The sequence below is a fragment of the Mesoplodon densirostris genome, chromosome 11, assembly GCF_025265405.1.
Source record: "Mesoplodon densirostris isolate mMesDen1 chromosome 11, mMesDen1 primary haplotype, whole genome shotgun sequence".
In the NCBI taxonomy this organism is placed as follows: Eukaryota; Metazoa; Chordata; class Mammalia; order Artiodactyla; family Ziphiidae; genus Mesoplodon; species Mesoplodon densirostris.
The window spans coordinates 43,976,498-44,003,814 of NC_082671.1; the positions used below are offsets into that span (position 1 = coordinate 43,976,498).

Below are 27,317 nucleotides of genomic sequence, written 5' to 3' on the forward strand. Positions count from 1 at the left end.
TAGGTTCTTTATTGGATGAAACTTAAAACTGGGGGCAGGGCTTCCAGAGATTCTCAAAGTGACCAGAGCCTAAACTTCAAAACCCCGGATTGAAAACAGAGCTTTCTGTGGTGGCAGCTGGAAGAGGTCTTATCCAAGGGAGGAGGCTCTAGAGAAACTCCGGTGAAGAGAGAGAAGATGCCGGTGAAGAGAGAGAAGGTGCCGCTTCGCGGGCCGGGTTAAAGGGCTCCTCCCCTCAAGGGAGTGCGCTCCCGCCCCTTTCCCCTTCTCCTGCAGTGACCTCATGATGACGCCCTCGTTCGCTGCTATTGCATCACACGCTGGAACACCCAGAGAAGCAAAATATTGAGCTATTTACCCCGGCTACAGAGGCCCCGGGTTGGGCACAGCGACACCTAGCAAATACATATTTGCAAGTGCGTCCACTGGTACACATAGTCTGTTCCATATCCCCTCCTAACGGGGTGTGAACATGCTAGAAATTCAATATGAAAAACAGCAGCCTCGGACCGGCGCATTCCTGTATGTGACAAAGCCACAGGTACACACATGAGTGTGCTGGAGTCTTCAGAGTACATGCCTGATCCTGGGCGCGTAAAAAAAAAAAAAAAAAGACAAAGGGAGGGGTCTGGAATATGCATAAATATGAGGGGAAGGAGGAGTCTTCACATGTTCACTAGGCGCGGCCATAGTGGTTGATCAATATTTTTTTATTATTAAATAAGTGCTTTGACACACGGCCTTCTTCGTGGGGATGGGAAAGGGCATAGTTCCTCTTTCCCCCAAGAGAAAGAGGCAGTCATAGTAGGAACACAAATGAAAAACCTCCCTTCAAACCCACAGAATGATTTACATTTGTACGTACTTAGATTCTATGACTGCGTAAGTGGCATCATCTTACCGCTAGAGTCCGACTGCATGGGTTCCAACTTTGCCACTTACTAGCTGTGTAACCTTGGCCAGTTACTTAAGCTTTGGCCTGTGCCTGTTTCCTCATCTGTAAAATGGGGATAAATAACAATACACCTGGAATAGACACAGACCTACTAGAGAATGGACTTGAGGATATGGGGAGGGGGAAGGGTAAGCTGTGACAAAGTGAAAGAGCGGCATGGACATATATACACTACCAAACGTAAGGTAGATAGCTAGTGGGAAGCAGCCGCATAGCACAGGGAGATCAGCTCGGTGCTTTGTGACCGCCTGGAGGGGTGGGATAGGGAGGGTGGGAGGGAGACGCAAAAGGGAGGGGATATGGGAACATATGTATATGTATAACTGATTAAATTTGTAAAAAAAAAAATCTAAGAAAAAATAAAATTAAATTAAATTAAAAAAAAATAACAATACACCTACCTCTTGGGTTGTTGTGAAAATTGAATGAGTTAATATATGTATATAGAATGCTTAGAGCAGTACCTGGCACATAGTAAACACTCATTGTTAGTTATTATTGTTCAGGCTATTTTACAGTTTCCCGTGGGTAATCCTAACCCTAATTCTCATCTCCAACTACACATTAATATATTAAAATCCCCTATCCTTCACAAAGTAGTATCAGTTAGATAGGCAGGAGAAGAGGCATTTGGCAGGGCCAGAAAGGTTTGAGTCCTGAAACAAAATGATTACACCAAACTATCCACTATTTCCCCCCTCACCCACCCCTGCATCTTCATTCTGTCCTTCAATTCCTCATCCACCCTCTTCTCTTTCAGGTCCTAAATCAAGGGCAAGACAGTGGAATTAGGGATAAGGGGAACTGGTTGGCAAGCATCTTAGTTGGGTGGTGTAGTGAAAAGGGTATCAGAACTATAATCAGAAGACCTAGATCGGTATCCTTGTGTCACCTCTTACTGGCCCCTCTGAGCTTCAGTTTCCTTTTCTGCAGAATAGGGATAAAAATCCTACCCCTTGGGCCTGTCGTGAAGTCTATATGTGTGAAAGTGTGTTGTAAACTATTAAGTGTTATAGATGAGTTAATTATTATGAAACTAATTGAACATGGTGCCTGGTGGTTTTGTCTGGTTATAGGTTACTGTCCTCCATAACCTGTTCTCCCTGTACCTACTTGGCCCTTTAAAGCAGGAGGTGGTTGCAGTGGGGAAGCCGACTAAGGAAGGGTTACATTGCAAGATGTAAGTATGTGAACTCTTTGGATGTGCGGAGTAGGTGGGGAGTACAACTGTAAGCTGGAATGCAGGGCATTAAAGGTGCCAGACCGGGTGTGTATGGATTCCTGAGAGAGTTTGAGACTAAACACAGACCTGTAGGTCATCAAGAGTTTGGGATTGCACCTGGGACCTGGCGTGCCACATTCTCCCAGCACCACCACCCATCTTAATTAGCCACCTCCCACAGGAGGCCCTGGGATGCTTGTTAAGGTCTCTCCATCCACCTGGCTGGGGAATCGTAGCAGGGACTGGCTGGCAGAGCTGATAGGCCAACGCTAGAGGGGGTGGGTGGTGTAGGAGGTAGTGCCGACCCAGGCTGTGGGTTTGAAACTCACCAGTCAGGAAGTGAAGTCGACAGACGGAAGGGCAGGCAGGGGAGGGGAGTTCTGGGGCACAGCAGAGGAGGCCTTCTGGGGTTTGGGGGCTGCGGGGCCATGGGCTTCAGGGCCAGAGGTTGCTGTTAGCCCAGCAAGACAGATCTGGGCAACATGAATGCCCAGAGGCAGTTGGCTGTAGCTGCAGTGAGAGCAGAAGTCAGACGACATGAGGTGACCAGGCAGGCTCTAAGCCGCCTCAGGAAGCTGGCAGAGAGGGTGAGCGACCCTGAACTTCGGGACACCATTCAGGCCTCAGTGGACCGCGTACGAGGTAAGAGAAGGATTAGCTCCCAACTTGGGTGTATTGGGGACCAGCAGGGGCATATAAGGGCTTGCTGGATCATACAGCACTTCCCAATCAGCCACTTTCTAGTCCCCAAGGTGGAGCTGGAACTCGGGGGGGGGGAGAATACATTTGGAAAGAATGGAAAAAGACATGGGAGGTATCATTCTTCCTCCTTCCCCAACTCTGATCCTTCTCCCGGGGGATCAAAATACAGGTCACTGCTGAGCTGACCTTGGCAATGGAGAAGTGGGTGAGCATGGGGAAGACAGGCTGTGACAGACCCATGGTAGACTTGGACCCTGCCTGGGGAGTCCGGGGCAGGAAGCAGTTTGGGGCAGGAGGTTCTGGGACTGGATAATGTGGTCATTCCCAGGACCCATGAAGGATCAGTGACCTCTTGTTCTCCAGCTGTAGAGAGAACACACACATACACACACACACACCACAACAGATTGAAATACACCACGCAGATTATCTCAGGCTCCCAGACACACACTAACGCTCGCACAACATGCTCTGCACAGCCGAAGTGCCAAGACGTTGCCAGTACTCTCCTCGTCCCCTCTCCTCCCCGTGCTCTGTCCTGTCTGCCCCCACACACACCTTCCGCCCTAGTCCTTAGTGCCATTAGAGCAAGTGGTGACAACACAGGGAGGAAGTGCTGCTATGGCAACACCATCCGCCACATCCTCCTGCCCACCCCAGCCTTCAATCCTGTGGTGGGGCCCTGGCAGGAACAGCTTCTCTCTATCCACAAGGCCCCACCACTAAGGAACTGGTGGAACTGGAGGTCATCTCTGGTCCGGTGTCATCTAATTTGCCCCGAAGCTGCAAAGAGCCAATAAAAGCCAGCTACTTTGCTCATGAAAGGTGTCTGGGAGAAGCACATCCTCCATCATATCCTGGTCTCTTCCAGCCTCTCCATTCTTAGCTGCTTACCTGGGGGGTGGGGTGGGGGATGGGCAAGATACTGTTCTCTCCATCAAGGATACCTCCTGCCAGACCCCTCTGATAATAGGGGCCATCAGAGCGTAACTTGGGGAAGAATGAGTTTGGTTCAGGTTCCTAAGGGAACAGTCTGATTCCCTTCTCATTTCCTTTCTTCCAGTACTGCCCCTCTCACCTCCTGTCCCCCACCATTTGCCAAGAACTATAGCTGATACCTTCCCTACAGCTGTTGGAAAGGCAGACCTAGCGGGGAGTGGCCCCATGGAGCCTCCTAGGGAGGAACTCCAAACTCCACCCCAGTAGGAAAAGAAAAGGGTGGGGGAGGAAAGAGGTTTAGCCAGGTAGAGGAACTCAGTTTAGCTCTGGAGAGGAGGGAGTGAGGAGGGGTGGAGGCTGAACTCTCTGAGAAGACCACTCTTCATAAGTGATTTTTGTTCCACTCTAAGAGTCAGTATTCTGTTCCCATTGAACTTAAAGGAAAACTGAGGCCACCAAAGGAAGGAAGGAGAATTAAGCCAGAATCAGCAAATCTTCACCTTCTCTTTCAGAAAAGGCTGCTGAAGGGTCTTCTGTTCTGGGGACGGTGTCATCCTGACGTTGCGATGGGAGGCGGGCTCTGGTTGGGGGGGATGCTGACCTCGGGAGAGGTCCGCGGAGGGATAGGGTACGGGTCTCAGGGAGAATAAAGGGCACCCAGCATCCTGGTACTGCCCCCCCTTACCCCCTACCAGGCCGAGCATGCCGCTGGCTTCAGCCTCCAAGAGCCACCCACGGCAGCACTTATTATAGTCTCCGCTGCGTCAGGAGGGTGGGACGCCAAATTAGGGGAACGCTGAGACTCCCCGAGTCCCAGGGAGGGGTCTCCAAGGCTGAGAGGAGGCCTCCCTCGACGCCTGCCCCACAACTGCCGGTCTCAGCCTCTGTCCCCCATCGGCCTACCCCCTTCAACCTTCTCCCTGGGCTGGAGGACAGTAAGCCTTCAACTCCAAGGTCCCTAAATGGGTGTAGGACACAGAGCAGACGTTTTCCATTCTTTCTGTCTGTCTCCTCTTTAACCTTCTAAAAAGCCCCACCCCGAAAACCTCCGGAGATTGAATGGAAACCCAGAAGAGGCCTGTACCCTCTGCCTCAACTGAGGGCGGTCTTTATATTCGGGGCGATAAATACCCCACACGTGGGTAACCAGGTGTGAAGGTGGTGCCTCCATTAACCCCAAATCCCCTGGCGGGTGCCCCCACCCACCATACACACCGATCCTCCTCTCTGCTTATCCCCGCTGTTTCTGAGGCACTCTTGGAGCTACGGTTGCTATGGAGACCGGATGAATTTTGGTATGGGGGGTGGTGTCAGCCTGTAGACGTATTCCTTCTCCTTCCACCCCGAGCTGGAGTCTTTTGACTCACTTTTCGGCCTGTGTTCCTCGACTCCGCAGATCTTTCCCCTCCTGAGGCACCCCCTCCTTCCACCCACCCTGCTAAGTTCCATGTTTGTCCCCATCCCCAGGGAACAATTTCCAAGTTCACTTTGGGACAGTTGGGCTCAAGACAGCCCAGTCAATGCACCGCGTATGGAGGGTGGGGGTGGGCGAGGGGGCTGGGTCATGGGGAAAGGGACTCGTGCAAGTACCTGGGAGAAACAAGGGGTCCTGGGAAAGGGATTTCAGGGCTCCCCACTTTCCCACATCAGCTTCCCCAGAGCTGGCAGTGAACCCGCATTTGCTCCGTTTTCTCTGAGGATCGTCCACCCATACACCGATCTTTACTCTTGCGCCTAAATGTCATACCCAACAGTAGCGCTCCCTGACCGGGGTGTGCTAGGGGAGGGTGCTGGAGTGTTGGAGTAGGTGAGTCCAAGTTCCAGGAAATCCAGCCCAGGATTTGGGAGAGAAATCCAGTCCTGGATTTTGCACCGCCTTCGCAGACAGCCGTGCTGGGGGAGAGAAGGTGCGGGGGGAGATAGAGTGGGGAGGGGGGGCCGGGGGCCGCCTCCTCCTCACTGTGAGGGGAGCGCCCGGACACAGCGCGCATCCGGACCAAGCCGAGCCCCGGCGAGCCCCCCAGACCCTGCGCCCGGATTTCACGCCCCTCCTCTCCTAGACCTCAGACCCGTGGGTGCCCACCCCCTCCGGCTTCCCTCCTTCCTCCCCCGCCGGCGCCTGTATCTCCATCCCCAGCATCCTCCCCGCGCCCCTGCGAATCCCCCGCACGACCAGCCCCATTAGCTTCCCACCCTCCTTAAGACCCCCTCTCCGACCCCCCATCCGCAGCCCCTGCCCCTTGAGTCCCCATCCCCCCCGCCTCCCCCGCACCGGTTCTTCTCCCTAGCCTCGGGTTCCTCTTTTCTGCCCCCTTTTCCTCCCTCTCCCCTCTTTGCCCCTCTACAGTCCTCCCCGCCCTCCCCCGCCCATCTCAGCGCCGCCACCCAGGCCGGGGTGCGGGGTCCGGCGCGCCTCCCTGGAGCAGCACCAAGGTCCCGGGGCTCCAAAGGGGTGGGGGGGCAGGGCGGGGAGCATGGGGAGGGGGCGCCCCGTGTGATGGGAGGGGGGCGCAAGCGGAGGCGGCGGCGGCGGCGGCGACAGCGGAGCCGGGCCGGGGGCTCAGCGGGGTCCGGGGGCTGGGGGCAGCGAGCAGGGCGGCCCCATGGCCGGGCCCCCCTGAGGCATTTCGGGGGAGTCCCCTCCCCTCCCCAGCTCGGGGGTCTCGGGGCCCCATGAGCCGGGGCGCGGGCGCGCTTCAGCGCCGGACAACGACCTACCTCATCTCGCTGACCCTGGTCAAGCTTGAGTCGGTGCCTCCGCCGCCGCCTTCTCCGTCTGCGGCCGCAGCTGGTGCCCCGGGGACCAGAGGTACCGAGACCGGGGATCCTGGTAGCCCCCGAGGCGCGGAGGAGCCGGGCAAGAAGCGGCACGAGCGTCTCTTCCACCGGCAGGATGCGCTGTGGATCAGCACGAGCAGCGCGGGCGCCGGGGGCGCCGAGCCCCCAGCCCTGTCCCCGGCTCCGGCCAGTCCGGCCCGCCCCGTCTCCCCGGCTCCCGGCCGCCGCCTCTCCCTCTGGGCCGCCCCTCCCGGGCCCCCACTCTCCGGGGGGTTGAGTCCGGACCCCAAGCCCGGGGGCGCCCCCACCTCCTCCCGGCGCCCCCTGCTCAGCAGCCCGAGCTGGGGGGGTCCGGAACCCGAAGGCCGGGCGGGCGGCGTCGTCCCCGGTTCTTCCTCCCCGCACCCCGGCACCGGCAGCCGGAGGCTCAAGGTGGCGCCTCCTCCGCCGGCTCCCAAGCCTTGCAAGACCGTGACCACCAGTGGCGCCAAAGCCGGCGGGGGCAAGGGCGCCGGTAGCCGCCTGTCATGGCCCGAAAGCGAGGGCAAGCCCAGGGTCAAGGGGTCAAAGAGCAGCACGGGGACTGGAGCTTCTGCCGCTGCTGCTGCTGTCACCGCCGCCGCCGCCGCCGCCGCCGGGGGAGGGGGAGCGGTAGCCACGACCGCCGGTGGGGTCGGGGCTGGGCCCGGAGCCCGAGGGAAGTTGTCCCCTCGGAAAGGCAAGAGTAAGACCTTGGACAACAGTGACTTGCACCCGGGACCGCCTGCTGGCTCTCCTCCTCCGCTAACCGTCCCAGCAACCCTGGCTCCAGCCGCTGCTGTCACCGCCGCCTCCGCGCTGCCCACTGGGCCTGCACCTCCAATCACTCTGGAACCTCCAGCTCCGGGGCTGAAACGGGGCCGGGAGGGGGGCCGAGCATCCACTCGAGATCGCAAGATGCTCAAGTTTATCAGCGGCATCTTTACCAAGAGCACAGGGGGGCCTCCTGGCTCCGGACCTCCTCCCGGACCCCCGGTCCTGTCTTCTGGCAGCGGGTCTAGGGAGCTGCTGGGTGCAGAGCTCCGCGCTTCCCCTAGTGAGTAGGACCAGGGCCTGAGAACAGCGAGGGGAGGGCACCTGAAATGCTCAGCTTGGGGTGGGGGAGCGGTGTGCAGGACTGATTTAGAGAAGCTTCTTTCTTGGGTGGGTGGACGAACCAGGCTCAGTTCTCTGCCAAGGACTGGGGCAAAGGATAAGAGGTCCTGGAGAGGGGTGAGTAGGCATTGCGGGACATGAGAGAAGACTTGATTTCAGAGGGACTCAGAAAGCCTCAGAGCTTTCTGGGAAAATAATGCCCTTGGTCAGCGTGGCTGTAGGAAATTGCTCCCAGAGAAGCCCCAGACCCCACTTCCAGCCTCAGCTGGACTCTGGGAGATGGAAACTGGGCTTTGCCTTGCCCAGAGGAACACTGAAGGTGAAAGGGATGAGGAAGCCTCAGCTTCTCCTGAGCACTTGGGGTAGGTGGCATGAGCGTGACCTTGCAGGCAGCTCCTCGCCAGGGACAGGTCTTTTCCTGGGCTGAGAGCAGGCTGGTGAGGCAGCAGGGAGGCAGTGGGTTTCTTTCCAGGCAGTGAAGGCCACCTGGGCAGCACGGGAGCACGTGGGGGCTGGAACGTGCTGCATACTTGAATGTGAAGGGAGAGGGGCTGATAGGAAGCCTCACTTCCCCCACCGCCCACCCCGGCCCCCTAGCAGCATTGAAACCCTCAGGGGACCGACCAGGAGTGACTCAGGGGGGTGGAACTGCTGCAAAGGCAATTCTTACCCCTGGAGACTTGGGAGAGGGTGCGGAGAAAGTAGTGTCTTTTTGGGGGGAGCGGGGGTGTCTTTATTTATTTATTTTCTGGAAGAGAGAGGCGAGGGCGTCTTGGTTCAGCTCACACTCCCGGGAGAGGAGGCGGGTCCGAGAGCGCGGGCGGCCCCCGGGGTTTGGCTCTGGTGCGGGTGGGAGCAGATGGCTCCGGATCCCAGAGTTCCCGCCGCAGCTGCGGCGCCCCGGGAACGTCCGGCTAGTGTCAGGCGCGGGGGCTGGACCCGGCGGGCGGAAGGAGCATCCTTCCCTCCCCCGTGTCCCCCATCCCTCCCCAGGCCTGTGGCTTCTCTTGGCCAGGGAGTGGAGCCCTTCCCCACCGTTCTCTTGGAGGGTGCTTGTGGGAAGGGTATGGGAGAGGGAGGTATAGAAAAAATCCAAGTTCCATTCCTTGGGCTGTGGGGAGGGGTCAGGGCCACCGTGCCGTTGACCTTGAAAAGGGGAAAGAATATCCTCACCTCAGTTTCTGTCCTGTGAAATGGAGATCGAGGAAGACCCACTCCCTTCTATGTCCCAGCGCCTCTTCCTGAGATCTACCCTGAGAATCTGTCAGGCCGGTGGGGAGGACACCTTTTCTCCTTCCAGAGGGAAGAACCCGCCACAGTCAGACCCTTGGTCCCTCGGTCTGGAGCAGGGACCCACGTTTGGGGATGTGCTTTAAGGGAGATGCCAACTGAAGTATTTTTGTCTTGCTGGCTCCGTTGCTAAGCAACCACAGAGCGGCAGCAACAGCTGTGGGGAGAGCGGCTAGGATGGGAGGACTGGTGACCACTCTTAAACCTAGGCTTTCCACACAGCTCTCCAGCCCAGGCTGGGCAGCTACAAAACGAGGAGGGCTAGCTGAGCGTTGGGAGCCCTCCTTGGCCTGGAGCATCCCCTCTTACAACTCCTTTTCCTTTACAGAAGCTGTGGTCAATAGCCAGGAATGGACTTTGAGCCGCTCCATTCCTGAACTGCGCCTGGTAGGTAACCCCGTCCCCTTGTCTGTATGAAGATTGACCTCCCCACCCCCACCCCACTGAACTCTCAACTCTCTCTCCTTCACCTCTTCCCTTCCCTCTCTGTGAGAATGGGGAACAGTTTTCCAGTTCTCCTGAGATTCTACCTTCATGGCACCTTCCTGGGACTTGATACATCCGCACAACCTTTTCTTCTATAGTCTCCCTTCTTCCTGCTTTGTCCATGGTCCTCTTCCAGGCTTCTCATTTCTGACATCTCCCCTCTAGCCCTGCACGTTCTGTTGCCCAGAATTGGGTACAATTTTCCAACTAGTGCCTAGAGCTGTGACATGCCCCCCACCAGACATGCATCTAGTATGCTTCCTAAACAACGCAACACCAAAAAAAAAAAAAAAAAAGGTACTGAGTTGTTGACATTCTTCAGCTTGTTGTACACTTCCAGCTTGAGATCATTTCTTACACATGCATGGCCTGATCCTCCCAAGTGCTTTCTCCTGACTGTCAGCCAGGCCCTGTAGGACCCTGCTTGGATGATTTAACACTGCCAGTCCCTTTGAGTTCTCTGGAGTGTCCAGGCTCAATTATCCTCCTTCCTCTTAATTCCTGCAATCTCTGTTCTACAACCTTGTCCTCAGGGTGTGCTGGGTGATGCCAGGAGTGGGAAGTCATCGCTCATCCACCGATTCCTGACCGGTTCATACCAGGTGCTGGAGAAGACAGAGAGTGAGTTCTCAGGAGCCATAGTAAGCTAAGGATTGGGGTCAGGGATCCAGGCAGTGTGATCAATGACTACGCAGGTATGGAGACCAGAGGGAAGAATTAGGCCAGAATAGCTAAAGTACAAGGAGAATGGGGAGGTTTGGTGACTGTGACCTCTGACCTCCTACCACATCCAACTCTTCTGGACAGGTGAGCAGCACAAGAAAGAAATGTTAGTGGATGGACAGACTCATCTGGTGTTGATCCGAGAGGAAGCTGGGGCACCTGATACCAAGGTGAGGGATGAGATGATGGGGTAGGCAGGTGGGCTGGGGTCAGCACTAGCCAAAGGAGAGGGCTCTGGTTTCCCAGGTCTCCTTGGGAATAGCATCCAGAGGAGTGGACCTGTCTGACCATCCATTTGCTCCCTCACGCTCCGCAAGTTCTCAGGCTGGGCAGATGCTGTGATCTTCGTCTTCAGCCTGGAGGATGAGAACAGTTTCCAGGCCGTGAGCCGTCTTCATGGGCAGCTGAGCTCCCTTCGGGGGGAGGGACGAGGAGGCCTGGCCCTGGCATTGGTGGGGACACAAGGTAAGGAGGGGCTGGGGAAGTGCTGCTTTCAGGGGAGTTCCTACTGGGTATCACCCAACATAGGTGAGAGCTTGATAATGTGTGGACACGGCTACTTGGACTTCAGTAACCCTCTGGAAGGAGCCTGGTCTCCAAATAACTTCAGTAACCCTCTGGAAGGAGCCTGGTCTCCAAATAAGAGAGTCGTTAAACCAAACATAAACTTACCAAGGTCTGAGAGAGAAAAGGACTCTCCAGGATGGAAGGGACAGCTACAGTGGCAGTCCTCATTCCTCTGAGATGTCACCTACCTTGTGTTTCTCACGCTGCCATTTCCTGATGCCACCACCATGGTAAATACAGAAAATCTCAGGCCCTAGTGTGGCTAGAAAGCCTTCTGCATCTTCCCCTTGCTACAGCTGGGTCAGGCTGACACTTTCCAAAGGAACTTATCTAAAACCAAAGAGAAGACACAAATGAAATGATGGAGAAAACACAGAGAGGGCCACCGGGCCATCTTTTCCAGCAGAGCCAGGAAAAGCTTCTCCAGTACCCACCTGTATGAAGCCAGCGGACTTTCTGTCTGGATGCCTATCTTGCAGGTGGCTGCTTCCACCTGTCGCTTGCCTCCTGCTTTCTTGCTGCAGATGAACAGTCCACCTGTTATCTGTGGACATTCAACCTTTTCCTGGTTCATATGCCAGGTGTCCTCCCACTCAGCTCAGAGTTCATTGAATTTGCAAGGCTGGGTGACTGTCACTCATGAGTCTCAGCCATTTCAGACCTTATCAGGACGTTCCATTCACCTCTGGAGTATTCTTTGAAGACAGTCACACAGAGCTAACCCACCCTACTCATGCTGCAGCTGGGCATGTGAGCTGGGTTCAGCATTCACAAAAGGCTTATATGCTCCCATTGCACTGGGTCATAGGAGGGATATTCTCTCATACCCTGTCCTAGTGGTCCCAGTCTAGGACTAGAGCCCAAGAGAAAAGAAAGCAGCAAAGTGGGGATGGGGCCCCCTCATCCAGTCCTCCCCCTTTCATATCCCCTTAGACCGGATCAGTGCTTCCTCCCCTCGGGTTGTGGGCGATGCTCGTGCCAGGGCTCTGTGTGCCGATATGAAGCGCTGCAGCTACTATGAGACTTGTGCGACCTATGGGCTCAATGTGGACCGGGTCTTCCAAGAGGGTGAGTGTGGTGATCCCCACATATGTGGGAATCAGGGAGCTGGGGACTAGGATATTCTTAGAGGTCACACATCCAGGCCTCTCTGTGAGTGACAGGAAATTAACCTGCGTAGGAGGGAGGAGGGACCAGGGAGGTCAGAGAAGGTTTGCTTCATAGCCACAGGTCCTTCTGGGCAGGAGGAGCTGGCTAGGCTACAGGTGGCATGAAGGCCACAGTTGACAAGGAAGTTGGGACCTATGTTATCTCCTGGGGAGTCCTCAAAGCTGGGCGACGAAGGGTGGTCTTGGGTATCTACCCTGCTCATTCCTCCTTCTCCGCCCCCTCCCCTCAGTGGCCCAGAAGGTGGTGACCTTGCGCAAACAGCAACAGCTTCTGGCTGCCTGCAAGTCCCTGCCCAGCTCCCCAAGCCACTCAGCTGCTTCCACTCCTGTAGCTGGGCAGGTGAGTTGGGGTTTCAGGGTCCACAGAGGGGCTGGTAGGAATCAGAGGAAGGGCTGGTGATCCAAGGACAGGTACAGAGAACCCAAGGAGGTTGCGGGGGGCAGATGGAAATGGCAGTGATAGCATTTGTAGAAAGTGCATTGGACTGGAAATCAACCAGGTTTGAAACACCATTTGCAGCGTCCTTGAGCAACTCACCTAAACGTCCCAAGGTTGTCAGGAAAATTGTATGGCATAATACTTGTGAAGTCAACCTTTGCAAAATCTAAAGCACTGTGACAATGCTAGTGAGGAGTTTTATTATTAATGAGAATACAAATAAATGGTGATGAGATGAAGGAATATCTCAAATTCCTCAGAACTAGATGTAACTGTAGCTTGGTTGGGGGGGCATCTCAACCGTTCTGACCCCTCCATCTGCCTGCAGGCTAGTAACGGGGGCCACACTAGCGATTACTCTTCTTCCCTCCCATCCTCACCCAATGTTGGTCACCGGGAGCTCCGAGCTGAGGCAGCTGCCGTGGCTGGATTGAGCACCCCAGGGTCCCTGCACCGGGCAGCCAAGCGCAGGACCAGCCTTTTTGCGGTATTGGGCATTCTAACCTCCTATCATCCTGTCCTCTGTTACCTGCCCATCTTCCCTCATCCCTAGACCTCTCTGTTGGGCCCTTGTTTATCTGTCTTCCCTGTCCTTCTGTCAGCATATCCCTCTATCCACCCTCTAACTGATGCCAGTAACCATTCCAGAATCGTCGGGGCAGTGACTCTGAGAAGCGGAGCTTGGACAGTCGGGGAGAGACGACGGGGAGTGGGCGAGCCATCCCCATCAAACAGGTGGGTGGCCCAGGGACCGGGGGCAGGCTGGGGGTAGGTGCTCTTAACTGGTTTTCCCCCATATGCCTCTTTCCATTCTCCAGAGCTTCCTACTAAAGCGAAGTGGCAACTCCTTGAACAAAGAATGGAAGAAGAAATATGTGACCCTGTCCAGTAATGGCTTCCTACTCTACCATCCCAGCATTAATGTGAGTGCTAGAGACTGGCTGGGCCACACTGGCTGGCCTTGGATGCACTTCTAGCTCTCCCAGTCTGTGCCTCTGACAAACACCAACATCGGTTCTGGGAAGCGCTAGTCCTATTCTTTTCAGTTTAGCAAACATCTGTTAGACACACCTACCATGTGCCCATGCAGGAGATGGAAATGTAAATACATCTCCCTAGGACTTGCAGTCCAGTGGGAGAAAATGGAGGTAGGACCTCCACCTGGCCTGCCATTCGAGGATGCTTTCTGGAGGAGACAGTGCTGGGCCCAGTCTGTTGGGCTCATCCCCTAGAGCTCATCCCAACCCAGTCCGCTCCTAGAGCCCCCTCTCCAGCCCTTCTCTAGCCGATATTATTGGCTGCTTCCCAGCACCACCGAGGACCCCAACCTTCCCTATACTCTCAACCCCTATACTGCTGTAGGATTACATCCACAGTACCCATGGCAAGGAGATGGACTTGCTACGAACAACAGTCAAAGTCCCCGGCAAGCGGCCGCCACGGGCCATCTCTGCTTTTGGCCCCTCAGCCAGCATCAATGGGCTGGTGAAGGACATGAGCACTGTCCAGATGGGGGAAGGCCCTGGTGAGTGGGGCTGATGACAAAGGGGCAGGAGAGGGGCCAGGGCTAGGAAAAGGAGGGTTGGTAGGGAAGAAGGGAATGGGACTGGTTAAGCAGGAAGGTGGGTGATGAAGAGGGACCATATAAGGAATGGGGCCCAGAGACTGAGTAGCTCACTGAGGATTTATCTTCTTCCCCTTCTGACAGAAGCCACCACTCCTACCCCAAGCCCGAGCCCCAGCCCCAGTTCCCTGCAGCCACCACCAGACCAGACATCTAAGCACCTGCTGAAGCCAGACCGGAATTTGGCCCGAGCCCTCAGCACTGGTCAGTGAGGACTCACCCTCCATCCACTGTCTTCCAGATCCAGATGGGATGCAGTGGGAAGTGAAACTGGGGTGGGAGCTTGGAGGCTGAATGCATGAGTGGACACCTTGAGCATCAACTGGGTGCCCAGGCACCCAGCTCAGTCCTACCGTGTTTAGCATAATGGCTAAGACAACTGGGTTCTAGAGCTAAGCTGCCTGAACTTGAACTTGAATCCTGGCTTGCCACTTGGGCAAGTTACTTGACCTCTCCACACCTCAGTTTCCTCATCCGTAAGAGGGAGATAATAGTTTCTACCTCAGACAGTTGCTTTGAGGCTTATACTGAGAACATTGTGCAGCACATAGCCAGCCATCAATGTTTGCAATGTTTGGAAATATGTATTTTTTTAAAATAGCAAGTAACATTGTAACAAATGGTCCTCACAACAACTTTGTCGGGTCAAGATTATTATCCCCATTTTAGGGATGAAGAAACTGAGGCTCAGAAGATTAAGTGACTTGCTCAAGGTCTCAAGGCCAGTAAGTGGCAGAGCCAGGATCTGAGTACAAGTCTGACTCTAAACCACTCATCTGCCCTCCTCCCCAGGAATGATCAAGGGGGACCTCCTAGAGAGGGTTGGCTGAGGAGGGGGACCCTAAAATGCCAGGTCTAGTTCAGGGGAGACAGGCTATGGAGAAATCAGGAAATCTATGGAGGGGGCAGCTGAGGCAGCTGTGTCCCCCTCCCTAAGACTGTACCCCATCTGGAGACCTGAGCCCCCTGAGTCGGGAACCCCCTCCTTCTCCCATGGTGAAGAAGCAGAGGAGGAAAAAGTTGACAACACCATCTAAAACTGAAGGCTCGGCTGGGCAGGCTGAAGGTGAGGCCCTGGTGGGCAGTTCTACTCCCACCCTGGACCCTCACCCCTAAACCCCAGATCCCTGACCTCACTCCTGCAGGAGGAGGAAAAGTGCCTGAGCTGAGTGCTTGACTCTGATTACCACTCTGCACATTATTTAGTGAAAAATGGATGGATGCCCCTCAGCCCCGTCCTTCCTCCCATTCCCCAGCCAATGCTTTTTACCCCAGTAGTCCCCAGCCCCTTCTCAGTGACCCCGCCCCCGTCTGCAGCTCCTGCTCCCCCTCCTAATGACCCTCTCATTCCTGTTGCTGCCCTCAACTCTGCTTGTCACCCCAGCCCCTGCTCCCAGAAGGCCCCATGACCCCCAGGGACTCAGCCCCTGACCTCTGTGTCCCCCACGACTCCTTAGCTCCTGGGCTCTGACCACCCAGTTCCTGTTCTCAATAACTTCCTGTGATTGCCAAGCTCCCCCAACAGCCTTTGACTACAGTGATTCCCATTCCTGCCCCTAGTGACTCCCCCCAGATCCTTGAGACTCCTCCTGAACCCCAGGGACCCCTCACCCCAGGCCTGTGAACTCCTGTCCCCTTTCCCCGTGTTCACTCAGATGCTGGCCATCCCTTCCCCTCCCAGAGACCCGGCTCCTCACTGGTCATGATAACCAGTCCCCACCGCCCCTGCTCTCTGCCGGGTGCTCAGACCCGGGTTCCAGATCTGCCTACTCTCATGGCTCTTGGCTTCCGCTCTACTCTGCTCCGGGGCCACTGACTTTAGTTCTGCTTTCTCTCCCCATCTGTCTGTCCTGCTTTGTCTCTGGAACTGTCTGTCACTATCTCTCTCCATCTCTCCTTCTGCCTCTCTTTTTCTCCTTTCTTCGTCTCTTTCTCTCTTCTGCTCTTCATTCTGTCTCTATCTCCTTCGCTTCGGGAAACCAGCCAAGCGCAAAATGTGGAAACTAAAATCCTTTGGTAGTTTAAGAAATATTTATAAAGCAGGTAACAAGCGGGGAGCTGGGTGGGGCGCTCAGCTGGGGTGCAGAGGGGCGGGGGTGCTCCTGCCTTCCCCTGCATGTGCTCGGGCTTCCTGCTCTCCCCCACCCTCTGCTTCCCCAATGACTCTGCCCCACTCCCAGGGGCTTGGGATGGATATCAGGGAGGAAGGGTTTGGGGAAGGCAGCTCCTATTTGAATTCTGTCCCTCCTGACCCCATCCCATCCCCCCACCCAGAGGAAAACTTCGAGTTCCTGATCGTGTCCAGCACGGGTCAGACGTGGCACTTTGAGGCAGCCAGTTTTGAGGAGCGGGACGCCTGGGTTCAGGCCATCGAAAGTCAGATCCTAGCCAGTCTGCAGTGCTGTGAGAGCAGCAAGGTCAAGGTAATGGGTCGGGGGTCGGGCGGAGAGCAGAGGTGAGTGTCTGAGGAGTCCGGATAAGGGCTCAGAGGGAGAGTCAGTACTAACCCCAACCCTTCCTGCAGCTGCGCACAGATAGCCAAAGCGAAGCCGTGGCCATCCAGGCGATCCGGAACGCCAAGGGGAACTCTATCTGCGTGGACTGCGGGGCCCCCAGTGAGCGCAAGGGAGCAGTGGAGGGACCTGGGAGGGAGTGTGGTTCGCTGGAATTGATGAATGCTGGGGTGCCCGTGCTGCTCGGCCAGGAGCTGACCCCTGCATTCCGTCCCCAGACCCCACGTGGGCCAGCTTGAACTTGGGCGCACTCATCTGCATCGAGTGTTCTGGCATTCACCGGAACCTGGGCACACACCTGTCCCGCGTTCGCTCGCTCGACTTGGACGACTGGCCTCGGGAGCTGACCCTGGTGCTGACAGCCATTGGCAACGACATGGCCAATCGCGTGTGGGAGAGTGACACGCGGGGCCGTGCCAAACCCACGCGGGACTCTTCGCGGTACGCGTGCAGGAGAGGGGTAGGGGAGACTTAGGGTGTGCGGCTCCCGAGAGGGTCCCCTGGGTAGGGAGCAGAGGTCCTGGGTGCGGGGTCCCTAGAGCCCTTCCCGTTGATCCCTGGTCCTGCAGGGAGGAGCGTGAGTCATGGATTCGCGCCAAGTACGAGCAGCTGCTGTTCCTGGCGCCGCTGGGCACTTCCGAGGAGCCGCTGGGCTGCCAGCTGTGGGCCGCGGTGCAGGCCCAGGACGTGGCCGCCGTTCTCCTGCTTCTGGCCCATGCGCGACACGGGCCGCTCGACACCAGCCCAGAGGACCCTCAGCTTCGCTCCCCACTTCACCTGGCGGCCGAGCTCGCCCACGTCGTCATCACGCAACTGCTGCTATGGGTACGTGAGCGGGGAGATGGTAAAGGGGTCTCTGAGGGCTCCGTCTGGCAAACAGCCAGGCGCGGGAGAGCCCGAGGGCCCCAGAGGGACCCTGGAAGTGGGCCTGGCGATCCCGGGGAGCCGGCGGGCGGGGATTGGCCCCGGGGACGCTCCGTAACGCGGCCGTCTCCGCCCTTTAGTACGGCGCCGACGTGTCCGCCCGCGACGCGCAGGGCCGCACGGCGCTGTTCTACGCCCGCCAGGCTGGCAGCCAGCTGTGCGCCGACATCCTTCTCCAGCACGGCTGCCCGGGTGAGGGCGGCAGCACAGCCACCACCCCCAGCGCGGCCACCACCCCCAGCATTACCGCCACGCCCAGCCCCCGTCGCCGGAGCAGCGCCGCCAGCGTGGGCCGAGCCGACGCCCCCGTCGCGCTGGTATAGTTGCGCCGCCGGAGAGACACCCCCTACCCCACCACGGGCCGGGCACGACCACACTGGGTGGACCGCTGGACAGATGCACCCACTCACCTCTCCAATCCGCACCCCGTCCCATGGGAGCATTTCTTACCACCCCCCCCCCAAGAGGGCACAGCCCCCACGCCTCTCAGAAGACACAAACTCACCTCCCTCTCCCCAACGAGGCATGGAGACCCCATCTTGACACGCCCCCTCTCCACTGTTTGCACACTCGGATTGCTCTGGGTCTACCCTCTGGGTGTTGGCGGGAGGGGACGCCCCCATCGCGGTCCCTGCTCCTGCCTGTTTGGATGTGCCCGCTCGCGCCCCCTAGGGGTGGGGGAAAAGACCCAGTCCTGCCTGTGCTCGACAGTACCACGGCGCGCGAGCACTTACCCAGGCTGGCTCCTGGGGCGACGCCACGCCACAGGGAGGGGTTAGTAAGTGGGAGGGCTAGCCCTGGGACTTGGGGCCAGTAAGGGGGACCCTACCCCTTCCATGCTAATCTCACTGCCCAGTGAAGGGGGAAGGGCAGCGAGGGGCAGGACCCCTGCTGCCCATGGGGGTAGGGGGTCCCCAACCCTTTCCGTGAAAGGGACCATGAGGAGTGGAAATCAGGACGTTCCCCCCACATCCACCCATGGATGGAAGCTAGAGGGTCGGGGGAGCCTAAAGCCTGGGTCCCTCCTCACTACCATCTCGGGAGGGAGAAGGGATGGAGCAGGAGCGGGCTAAGGGGGACTTGGGAGGGGCCTTGTAATTTATTGCTTTGTTCCCCAACAAGGGGGCGGGGGCGGGCAGGGCTTGGGGAGGGCGTTTCAGGGTAGGGGAAGCCAAGGGTGGGCAGAGGGTGGGGTGGGGTGGGGTGCTCTCGGGTTGTGAGTGTCTGTGACCGTGACTGCGTACCTGTGACTGTGCAGCGCCCGTGGTGATCTGGGGTAGGCGGCACCCCTACAATGGGACCCCTCCCCCACTGTTCTTCCTGTCCAGCCCCTCCCTTCCACTGGAGCAGCTCCAGACCCAGCCCTCAACCCCAGGATCCCTCCCAGCCAGGGTTAAGAGGATGTGAGGTGGCTGGGAAGGTCTCCAGGCCCCCTGTCTCATCCCCGGAAAGGGGGTGCTGGGGTTAATTTACCTGGCCCAGCCCCGCCTTCCTCAGTCAACCTAGCCCTTGGGCCGTCTGTGTCAGTGGTTTCCGGTATTTTTTTTTTCCTGGCTAAAATATTTTGCAAAGGACCAGGTAACTGGGGAGAGGAGAGGGGCGGGGGCAGGGGGGGAATACCCCCCCCATCTCCTCCAAGGCAGGTGGTGTGAATCTTCTTCAACAGCAATTAAAGAGGAAGTGATTTTGTCTAGGGGGTGAGCTGCTGGTCTGTTCTTGAAGAGTTGGGTCAGGGAATGGCCTTGGTCAAGGTGGGGAACTGGAGGTGGGAGAGGGCCAGGGAGGGTGCCTCCTGCTGGGGTTGGTGGCAGCGCAGTATCCAAGGGCGCGGAGGCAGTAGCTCAGATGCTCCATCATGTACAACAGCTCCGGGTTCATGTAGTGGAAGGAGACAGGAAGGTCAGGGCAACAGTGGGGACCCAGGGAGCAGAGAAGTCACTGACTCCCAAGATGACTCCTGTTTTGGGAAGGAGTTGGGATGTGGAGCTTAGAGAAGAGGACAGGGGAGGGGGGCTGCTTGGAGGGGTGAGAAGATAGAGTAGCTTTGGTGAAGAGCAGGAACTTTGGAGTCAGATCTGATTTTGCCACCAGTACCTCCACTTCATAGTTAGGTGATCTTGGGCAGGTTACCTTGGTGGCATCTGTTTATTTGTAATCTGAACAATATCTGTTCAGAGGGCACCTGGTAGGGGCTCCAGCATCAGTCCTGGAGGACTGCCCCAGGCCAGCCTACCCACTTGGAGCACCTGGTACCAGAAGTAGAGCTTTGTTGTAGGGGTCCCTCTCCTGGCAGGGAGGGAAGGGATGGACGGTCTCCCAATCACAGATGTCCCTGATGTCACAAACTCCATGTTCAGCTGAGGCAGACATTTGCCCACCCCCGTGTGATGCACAGGACTGCAAGGACACAGCAGCCTGAGGCCAGCGCAGCCGCCAAGAGCTGCAGCATCTCGTGGTTCAGCACATAGCCAGTCCTGCTGTTCCTTGAGTGCAGCTGAAAGCGTTTGACCTGGTAGAGGGACCGGCGGGAGAGGGGGGCGGGCAGCGGTGGTCCAGCAGCCTGCACGGGCTGGGCAAAGCCACACACGTGTTGTCAGCTACCTTGACAAACCAGTCTGTGGCCCAGCGTCCTCCGGTAGGGTTGGTTCTGGCCCTCTGCACCCCTCATCCCCACGAGGGACATTCAGTTGCAGGTGCACCACTGAGCTGGTTGCAGGAACAGGCCCAGATCACACACACATGGGAGGCCCGGGTTCTACAGGGCCCTAGGCTGGGTGACCACCTAGCACAGCACCCTGACCCAGGAAAAGGTGGATTCAGGGTTGCAGGTGCAGTAACAGGTGTAGATGCAGGCATGTGGTCTGGGAAGGCAAAACAAGAGAAAGAGAGGCAAGTAGCAAAGAAGACTCAACGGGAAGACCCAGCCACCCCTCCCCTCTTTCATCAGAGACCCTGGACTCCCCCACTCCATCCCCACTTTCCTTCTTGGTGGCAAAAGCTCACTCCCTTCCTCAGAAGCTCAAGAGTGTGAGAGACTATGGGGAGGAAACAAGGACCCTGGAAAGAATGAAATGACCTCAGGGAACCACAGGCCAGCGGGAAGTTCCTTTCAGTTCCTACCAGAGAAAGGTGGTCAGGGTGTCAGCACCGCACATCAAATCCCCACACTAAGTACTCCACTGGCTCCTTTTTGTCATGGGCTGCATCTTGGCCTGTGGGAAATGTAAAGGGTGGTCATGGGTGGGGTGACAGAACACTGAGCCCTCCAGACTGTAGCAGAATAGGACTCTAGAAGGGGACTCCCTGGGAGCTGAAGGGGAGCTGCTGCCCCTTAACACCCACGCCATCTTCCCAGCTCCCCTTGGTGTCCCCACCTGGATTCCTGCTGCCATTCGCCATGCCCTCTTCCTCACCCCTTCCTGGTTACCATCTGCCAGACACCCTGCTCCCCTCCTCTTGTGTGCCTTAGCACAGCTGGGAGTTTTACCAGAAGCCAAAGGAAAGTAAAAAGGAATTTATTATTGAAAGTACAATGATTAAATCTAGCGAGGTCTCTAGAACTCTATTTTCTTTATTATTTATTTATTTTTATTTTCTATTGAAGTACAGTTGATTTACAGTGTTGTGTTAGTTTCTGGTAAACAGCAAAGTGATTCAGTTACATATATATTCTTTTTTGTATTCTTTTCCATTATAGTTTATTACAGGATATTGAATATAGTTAGTTCCCTGTGCTATACAGTAGGACCTTGTTGTTTATTTTATTTATAGTGGTTTGTGTCTGTTAATCCCAAACTCCTAATTTATCCCTCCCCCCCAACTTTCTCCTCTGTTAACCATAAGTTTGTTTTCTATGTCTATGAGTCTGTTTCTGTTTTGTAAATAAGTTCATTTGTATCACATTTTAGATACATAAGTGATATCATATGATATTTGTCTTTTTCTGAGATATATATATATATATATATATATATATATATATATATGTATATGTATATATCCCACATCTTCTTTATCCATTTATCTGTCAATGGACATTTAGGTTGCTTCCATGTCTTGGCTATTGTAGTGCTGCAGTGAACATTGGGGTACATGTATCTTTTGGAATTAGAGTTTTCTCTGGATATATGCTCAGGAGTGTGAATGCTGGATCACATGGCAACTCTATTTTTAGTTTTTTAAGGAACCTCCATACTGTTTTCCATAGTGGCTGCCCCAAGATGCATTCCCACCAACAGTATAGAAGGGTTCCCTTTTCTCCACACTCTCTCCAGCATTTATTATTTGTAGACTTTTTTAAAATGATGACCATTCTGACCGATGTGAGATGATACCTTACTCTAGTTTTGATTTGCATTCCTCTAATAATTAGCAATGTTGAGCATCTTTTCATATGCCTATTGGCCATATGTATGTCTTCTTTGGAGAAATGTTTAAGTCTTCTGCCCATTTTTTTTTTTTTTTTTCTTTTTGCGGTATATGGGCCTCTCACTGTTGTGGCCTCTCCCGTTGCGGAGCACAGGCTCCGGATGTGCAGGCCCAGCGGCCATGGCTCACGGGCCCAGCCGCTCCGCGGCATATGGGATCCTCCCAGACCGGGGCACGAACCCGTATCCCCTGCATCGGCAGGCGGACTCTTAACCACTGCGCCACCAGGGAGGCCCTGCCCATTTTTTGATTCAGGTTTTTCTTTTTGTTGTTGTTATTGAGCTGTATGAGCTGTTTGTATATTTTGGAAATTAAGCCCTTGTCGGTCGCCTCATTTGCAAATATTTTCTCCCAGTCCATAGGTTGTCTCTTTGTTTTGTTTATGGTTTCCTTTGCTGTGCAAAGTTTGATTAGGTCCCGTTTATTTTATTTTTGCTTTTATTTCTATTGCCTTGGGAGAATAACCTAAGAAAACATTGCTATGGTTTATGTCAGAGAATGTTTTGCCCGTGTTCTCTTCTAGGAGTTTTATGGTGTAATGTCTTATATTTAAGTCTTTAAGCCATTTTAAGTTTATTTATTTATTTACTATTATTATTATTTTTTTGCGGTACATGGGACTCTCACTGCTGTGGCCTCTCCCGTTGCGGAGCACAGGCTCCGGATGCGCAGGCTCAGCGGCCATGGCTCACAGACCCAGCCACTCCGCGGCATGTGGGATCTTCCCGGACTGGGGCACAAACCCGTGTCCCCTGCACCGGCAGGCGGACTCTCAACCACTGCGCCACCAGGGAAGCCCGAGTTTATTTTTGTGTATGGCGTGAGGGAGTGTTCTAACTTCATTAATTTACATGCAGCTGTCCAGCTTTCCTAATACCACTTCTGAAGAGACTGTCTTTTCTCCATTGTATATTCTTGCCTCCTTTGTCAAAGATTAATTGACCATAGGTGTATGGGTTTATTTCTGGGCTCTCTGTTCTGTTCCACTGATGCATATATCTGTTTTTGTGCCAATACCATGCTGTTTTGATTACTGTAGCTTTGTAATATTGTCTGAAGTCTGGTAGGTTTATGCCTCCAGATTTGTTCTTTTTCCTCAGGATTGCTTTGGCAATTCTCTTATGGTTCCATATACATTTTAGGATTACTTGTTCCAGTTCTGTGAAAAATGTCATGGGTAATTTGATAGGGATTGCATTAAATCTGTAGATTGCTTTGGTAGTATGGCCATTTTAACACTATTAATTCTTCCAATCCAAGAGCTTGAGCGATATTTCCATTTTATTGAATCATCTTCACTTTCCTTTATCAATGTTTTATAGTGCTCAGCATGTTAAGTCTTTCACCTTCTTGGTCAGGTTTATTCCTAAGGTTTTTGTTTTTTTGATATGATCTTAAGAGGGATTGGTTTGTTTTTTTGAGGAGGGGGGTTACGCGGGCCTCTCACTGTTGTGGCCTCTCCCATTGTGGAGCACAGGCTCCGAACGCTCAGGCTCAGCGGCCATGGCTTACGGGCCCAGCCACTCCGCGGCATGTGGGATCTTCCCGGACCAGGGCACGAACCTGTGTCCCCTGCATCGGCAGGTGGACTCTCAACCACTGAGCCACCAGGGAAGCCCATGGGATTGGTTTTTTACTTTCCCTTTCTGATATTTTATTGTTAGTGTAAAGAAATACAACAGATTTCGGTATGTTAATCTTGTGTCCTACTACCTTGCTGAATTCGTTTATCAGTTCTAGTAGTTTTTGTGTGGAGTCTAATTTAGAGTTTTCTATATATAGTATAATGTAATCTGCATAAATGAGTTTTACCTCTTTCCTTCTAATTTGGATACCTTTTATTTCTTTTCCGTGTCTGATTGCTGTGGCTAGGACCTCCAATACTATAGAAGTGGTGAGCATGGGCATCCTTGTCTTCTTCCAGATTTTAGCGGGAAGGGTTTCAGCTTTTCACCATTGAGTATTACATTGGCTGTGGATTTGTCATAAATGGCTTTTATTATGTTGAGATATGTTCCCTCTATACATACTGTGGTAAGGGTTTTTATCATGAATGGATGTTGAATTTTATCAGATGCTTTTTCTGCATCTATTGAGATGATCATGTGGTTTTTGTCTTTTGTTGATGTGGTGTATCACATTGATTGTGTATGTTGAACCATCCTTGTGACCCTGGGATGAATCCAACTTGATTATGGTGCATGATCTTTTTTATGTGTTGTTGGATTCGGTTTGCTAATACTTTGTTGAGAACTTTAGCTTATATGTTCCTCAAATATATTGGTCTGTAATTTTCTCTTTTTGTAGTGTCCTTGGTTTTGCTATCAGGGTGGTGGCGGCTTCATAGAATGACTTTGGGACTGTTCCCTCCTCTTCCATCTTTTGGAAGAGTTTGAGAAGGATCAGTACAAGTTCTTCTTATGTATGTTTGGTAGAATTCCCCCAGTGAAGCCATCTGGTCATGGACTTTTGTTTGAAGGGGGTTGGTTTTGTTTTGTTTTGTTTTTTAATTACAGATTCTGTTTCACTTAGGGATTGGTTTGTTCAAATTATCTATTTCTTTTTGATTCAGTTTTGGTGGATGTATGTTTCTAGAAATTTGTCCTTCCATCTAGGTTGTCCAATTTGTTGGTATATAATTGTTTATAGTATTCTTTTATGGTTTTTTGTATTTCTGCAGTATTGGTTATTTCTCATTTCTTATTTTGTTTGGGTCCTCTCTGTTTTCTTCTTAGTGAGCTGGCCAGAAGTTTGTCGATTTTGTTTACCCTTTCAAAGAACTAGCTCTTGGTTTTATTGACTTTTTCTTTTGTTTTTTAAATTACTATTTTATTTGTTCTCTGATCTTTATTATTTCCTTCCTTCTGCTGACTCTAGGTTTTGTTTTTCTTTTTCTAATTCTTTTAGTGGTAGGTTAGGTTGATTATTTGAGATTTTTCTTATTTTTTGAGGAAGGCCTGTATAGTTGTGAACTTCCCTCTAAGGACTGCTTTTGCTGCATCCCATAGATTTTGTATGGTTGTGTCTTCACTGTCATTTGTCTCAAGGTATTTTTAAATTTCCTCTTTGATTTAATCATTGACCCATTGGTACTTTTAGTAGCATGTTGTTTAATCTCCATGTAATTGTTTTTTTCTTCTCTCTCTGTGATTTCTAGTTTCATGCCATTGTAGTCAGAAAAGATACTTGAAATAATTTCTTTCCTCTTAAATTTGCTGAGGCTTATTTTGTGTCCTAGTATGTGGTCTATCCTAGAGAATGTTCCAAGTGCACTTAAAAAGAATGTGTATTGTTTTTTGTTTTTATTTTTTGGATGTAGTGGCCTGAAGATATCAATTAAGTCTAACTGTAGAACTCCATTTTCTGATGATGTTAAGATTCTACCCCTGTCAAACCAAAGGTAACCCTCCTGCCCCAGCCTGTCCCCACTCTTCTATTCTAAATAGCTTCTGATCAGCTTTTGGTATTCCTTCTATGACTCTTGCCTCCAAGTACCATGTAGTCTCTTCAGAACTCAGCAGCTGGTTTATTATGTTATTGAACACCTCCTGTGGGCCAGGTACTGTGCTAAGAGTACAACACACCCTCTTATCTCATTCAATCCTCACAACCACCCAAGGCCAGTTCAGTTATCCAGTTTACCCATGAGGATACAGCACTGGAAAAGTTAAAATAACTTGTTCAAGGCCATACTAATAGTAAGTGGAGGGGTGAGGATCTGAATCCAGCATTCTGACTGTAGCTGCACTTGAGACAGTGTCTTAGGTCCCTCCCCTCAAGATACACAAATGGATCTGGGGAAGGAGGGTTTCAGAAGCCTACCTATTTGCATTTTTAAATAAAACAATTTAAGCATAACTTGCACAATAAGTACAAGACCGCTTTCAGCAGAAGGGTCAGCCTCATACAGCTTCCTTCAGCAACTGAATCCTTCTTTCCACTTTTGGAGACGTAGGAGCTCCATGCCCTCTATCCCTTACCTCATGAGTCAGCGGAGTCTTCAGCAAAATGCTGCACACCTGAGAGATGCGGACAGAGCAAGAGGAGAAAGTGGGGGAAGCAGGGGACCTAGATTTGCACCTGGCAATGAGGAAGAGATGGAGACACCTAACCAGGCCTGCCTACCACTGGCATACTAGGAAGCTGGCCTGTGTGGGCAGCCGCCCCCTCTCTGGGCATGGCTAAAGGTAGAGGTCTTTTCTGGGAAATGAAGTGGTATGGCTGGCAGGTAGGGGGATGGAGTCTGCAGCACTGTAGGAGAGCTCGGCAGGAGGATCCCTGTGGTGGGGTAACTCCATGTGTACCTTGTGGCTCTCCGGATATAAAGGGGTAGAAGAGAAGGAACAGAAATGGACAGATGATGACGAAAAGAAGGGACACCAACACTGCAAGTGTTTCAGTCAGGGCCAGGCCAGCAGGCTTTGTTTCACCGTCCTGGTCTCTTCCTGCATACTCCAGCCCCACTGCTACTGCCCGGACTGTGGAGCACAGAATGGGATCAGAGAGCATGCCCTCCATCCTGAGGAGAACACCAAGTCTCCTCCCTACTGAGCCCCAACCCACCTACCCCCTCCCAAAAGAAAAAAGAAGATTGATGGTGTGATGGTCCAGTTCTTTATTTAGAAACCTGATTGATTGTTCTAGAACATGGTGGGTGGATCTGCAGCCTACCCTTTTCATGGGATCGTGTCAGAGATGGTGGGCAACTTTCTTCCCATTTTCTCAGCAACAGAGAGAAGGTGCTTCAACTCAGAAGCACAGATTGTAGGGAACAGTGTGGAAAGGGAAAGGGGCAGGACATCCCAAGCCAGTCTGGGGGAAGGGGGAAGGCCCTCTGAACAGGCGTGGGCAGGAGTGGGCATGCCTCTTGGGGCTTGCTGACCCACCCCGCCCTTCTTGCTCCCCTTGCCCTACTCCACTCAAAAGATCTCACAACGCTCTAGGTAGGGAGGGCAAAGGAACCCACAAGCTGGGAGACGACACGGGGGAAGCCGGGAGGAAAGGACGTGGGTATGGGGAGAAGCCCAGGAGAGCAAATCTCACAGGCCTAGGAGGTCTTGAGGGCGCTCTCAGCAGTAGCAGCAGCACTCAACCCGAGGCCCCTCCATACCCCAAGGAGGGCCTCAAAGTCCACAGCTCACAGCTCAGCTCTCCTCTGCTGTTTTGCCTTCAGGGCCCCGGGGGATGGGGGGGAAGGAGGCAGGGCCAGTCTAGGAAGACTCTGGACTCCGTGGTGAGCCACAGGCGGTGGTCTCAGAAGTCAAATTCATCCAGGTCCCCCGTGCCCTCCCCGCCCCGAGAGCCCCACACCCGGCGGTAATTGCTCTCCAGCTCTTTCTGCCGCTGCCGCTCCTTCTGCGCCTCTTCAGCTCCCTGCACCTGGTGGGAGGGCACGGGGGTGAGCGGAGGCCGAGGGAGGCCCCG

At 53.8% G+C, this 27,317-nt stretch overlaps 2 protein-coding genes across 6 annotated transcripts in view; one reads left to right on the forward strand and one right to left on the reverse strand.

Moving 5' to 3' along the window:
* Positions 1 to 6,439: 6,439 nt before the first annotated feature.
* On the forward strand, positions 6,440 to 18,534 carry AGAP2 (ArfGAP with GTPase domain, ankyrin repeat and PH domain 2). Its single transcript, XM_060112916.1, has 18 exons — positions 6,440 to 7,671; positions 9,349 to 9,407; positions 10,040 to 10,127; positions 10,314 to 10,399; positions 10,547 to 10,694; positions 11,730 to 11,864; positions 12,196 to 12,305; positions 12,733 to 12,891; positions 13,053 to 13,139; positions 13,223 to 13,327; positions 13,767 to 13,929; positions 14,113 to 14,232; positions 14,966 to 15,094; positions 16,303 to 16,451; positions 16,553 to 16,643; positions 16,760 to 16,982; positions 17,111 to 17,366; positions 17,546 to 18,534. The coding sequence occupies exons 1-18, from the start codon at positions 6,492 to 6,494 to the stop codon at positions 17,786 to 17,788; spliced, it is 3,531 nt and encodes a 1,176-aa protein (XP_059968899.1). The 5' UTR covers positions 6,440 to 6,491; the 3' UTR covers positions 17,789 to 18,534.
* Positions 18,535 to 26,493: 7,959 nt separating this feature from the next.
* The window catches only part of OS9 (OS9 endoplasmic reticulum lectin), a 29,319-nt gene continuing 28,495 nt past the window's right edge, over positions 26,494 to 27,317 (reverse strand). For all 5 annotated transcript variants that reach the window (XM_060112783.1, XM_060112785.1, XM_060112782.1 and 2 more), the window contains one exon: positions 26,494 to 27,272. In XM_060112783.1, the coding sequence (XP_059968766.1) occupies positions 27,147 to 27,272 (126 nt within the window). In that variant the 3' untranslated portion in view covers positions 26,494 to 27,146. The remainder of the gene's footprint in view (positions 27,273 to 27,317) is intronic.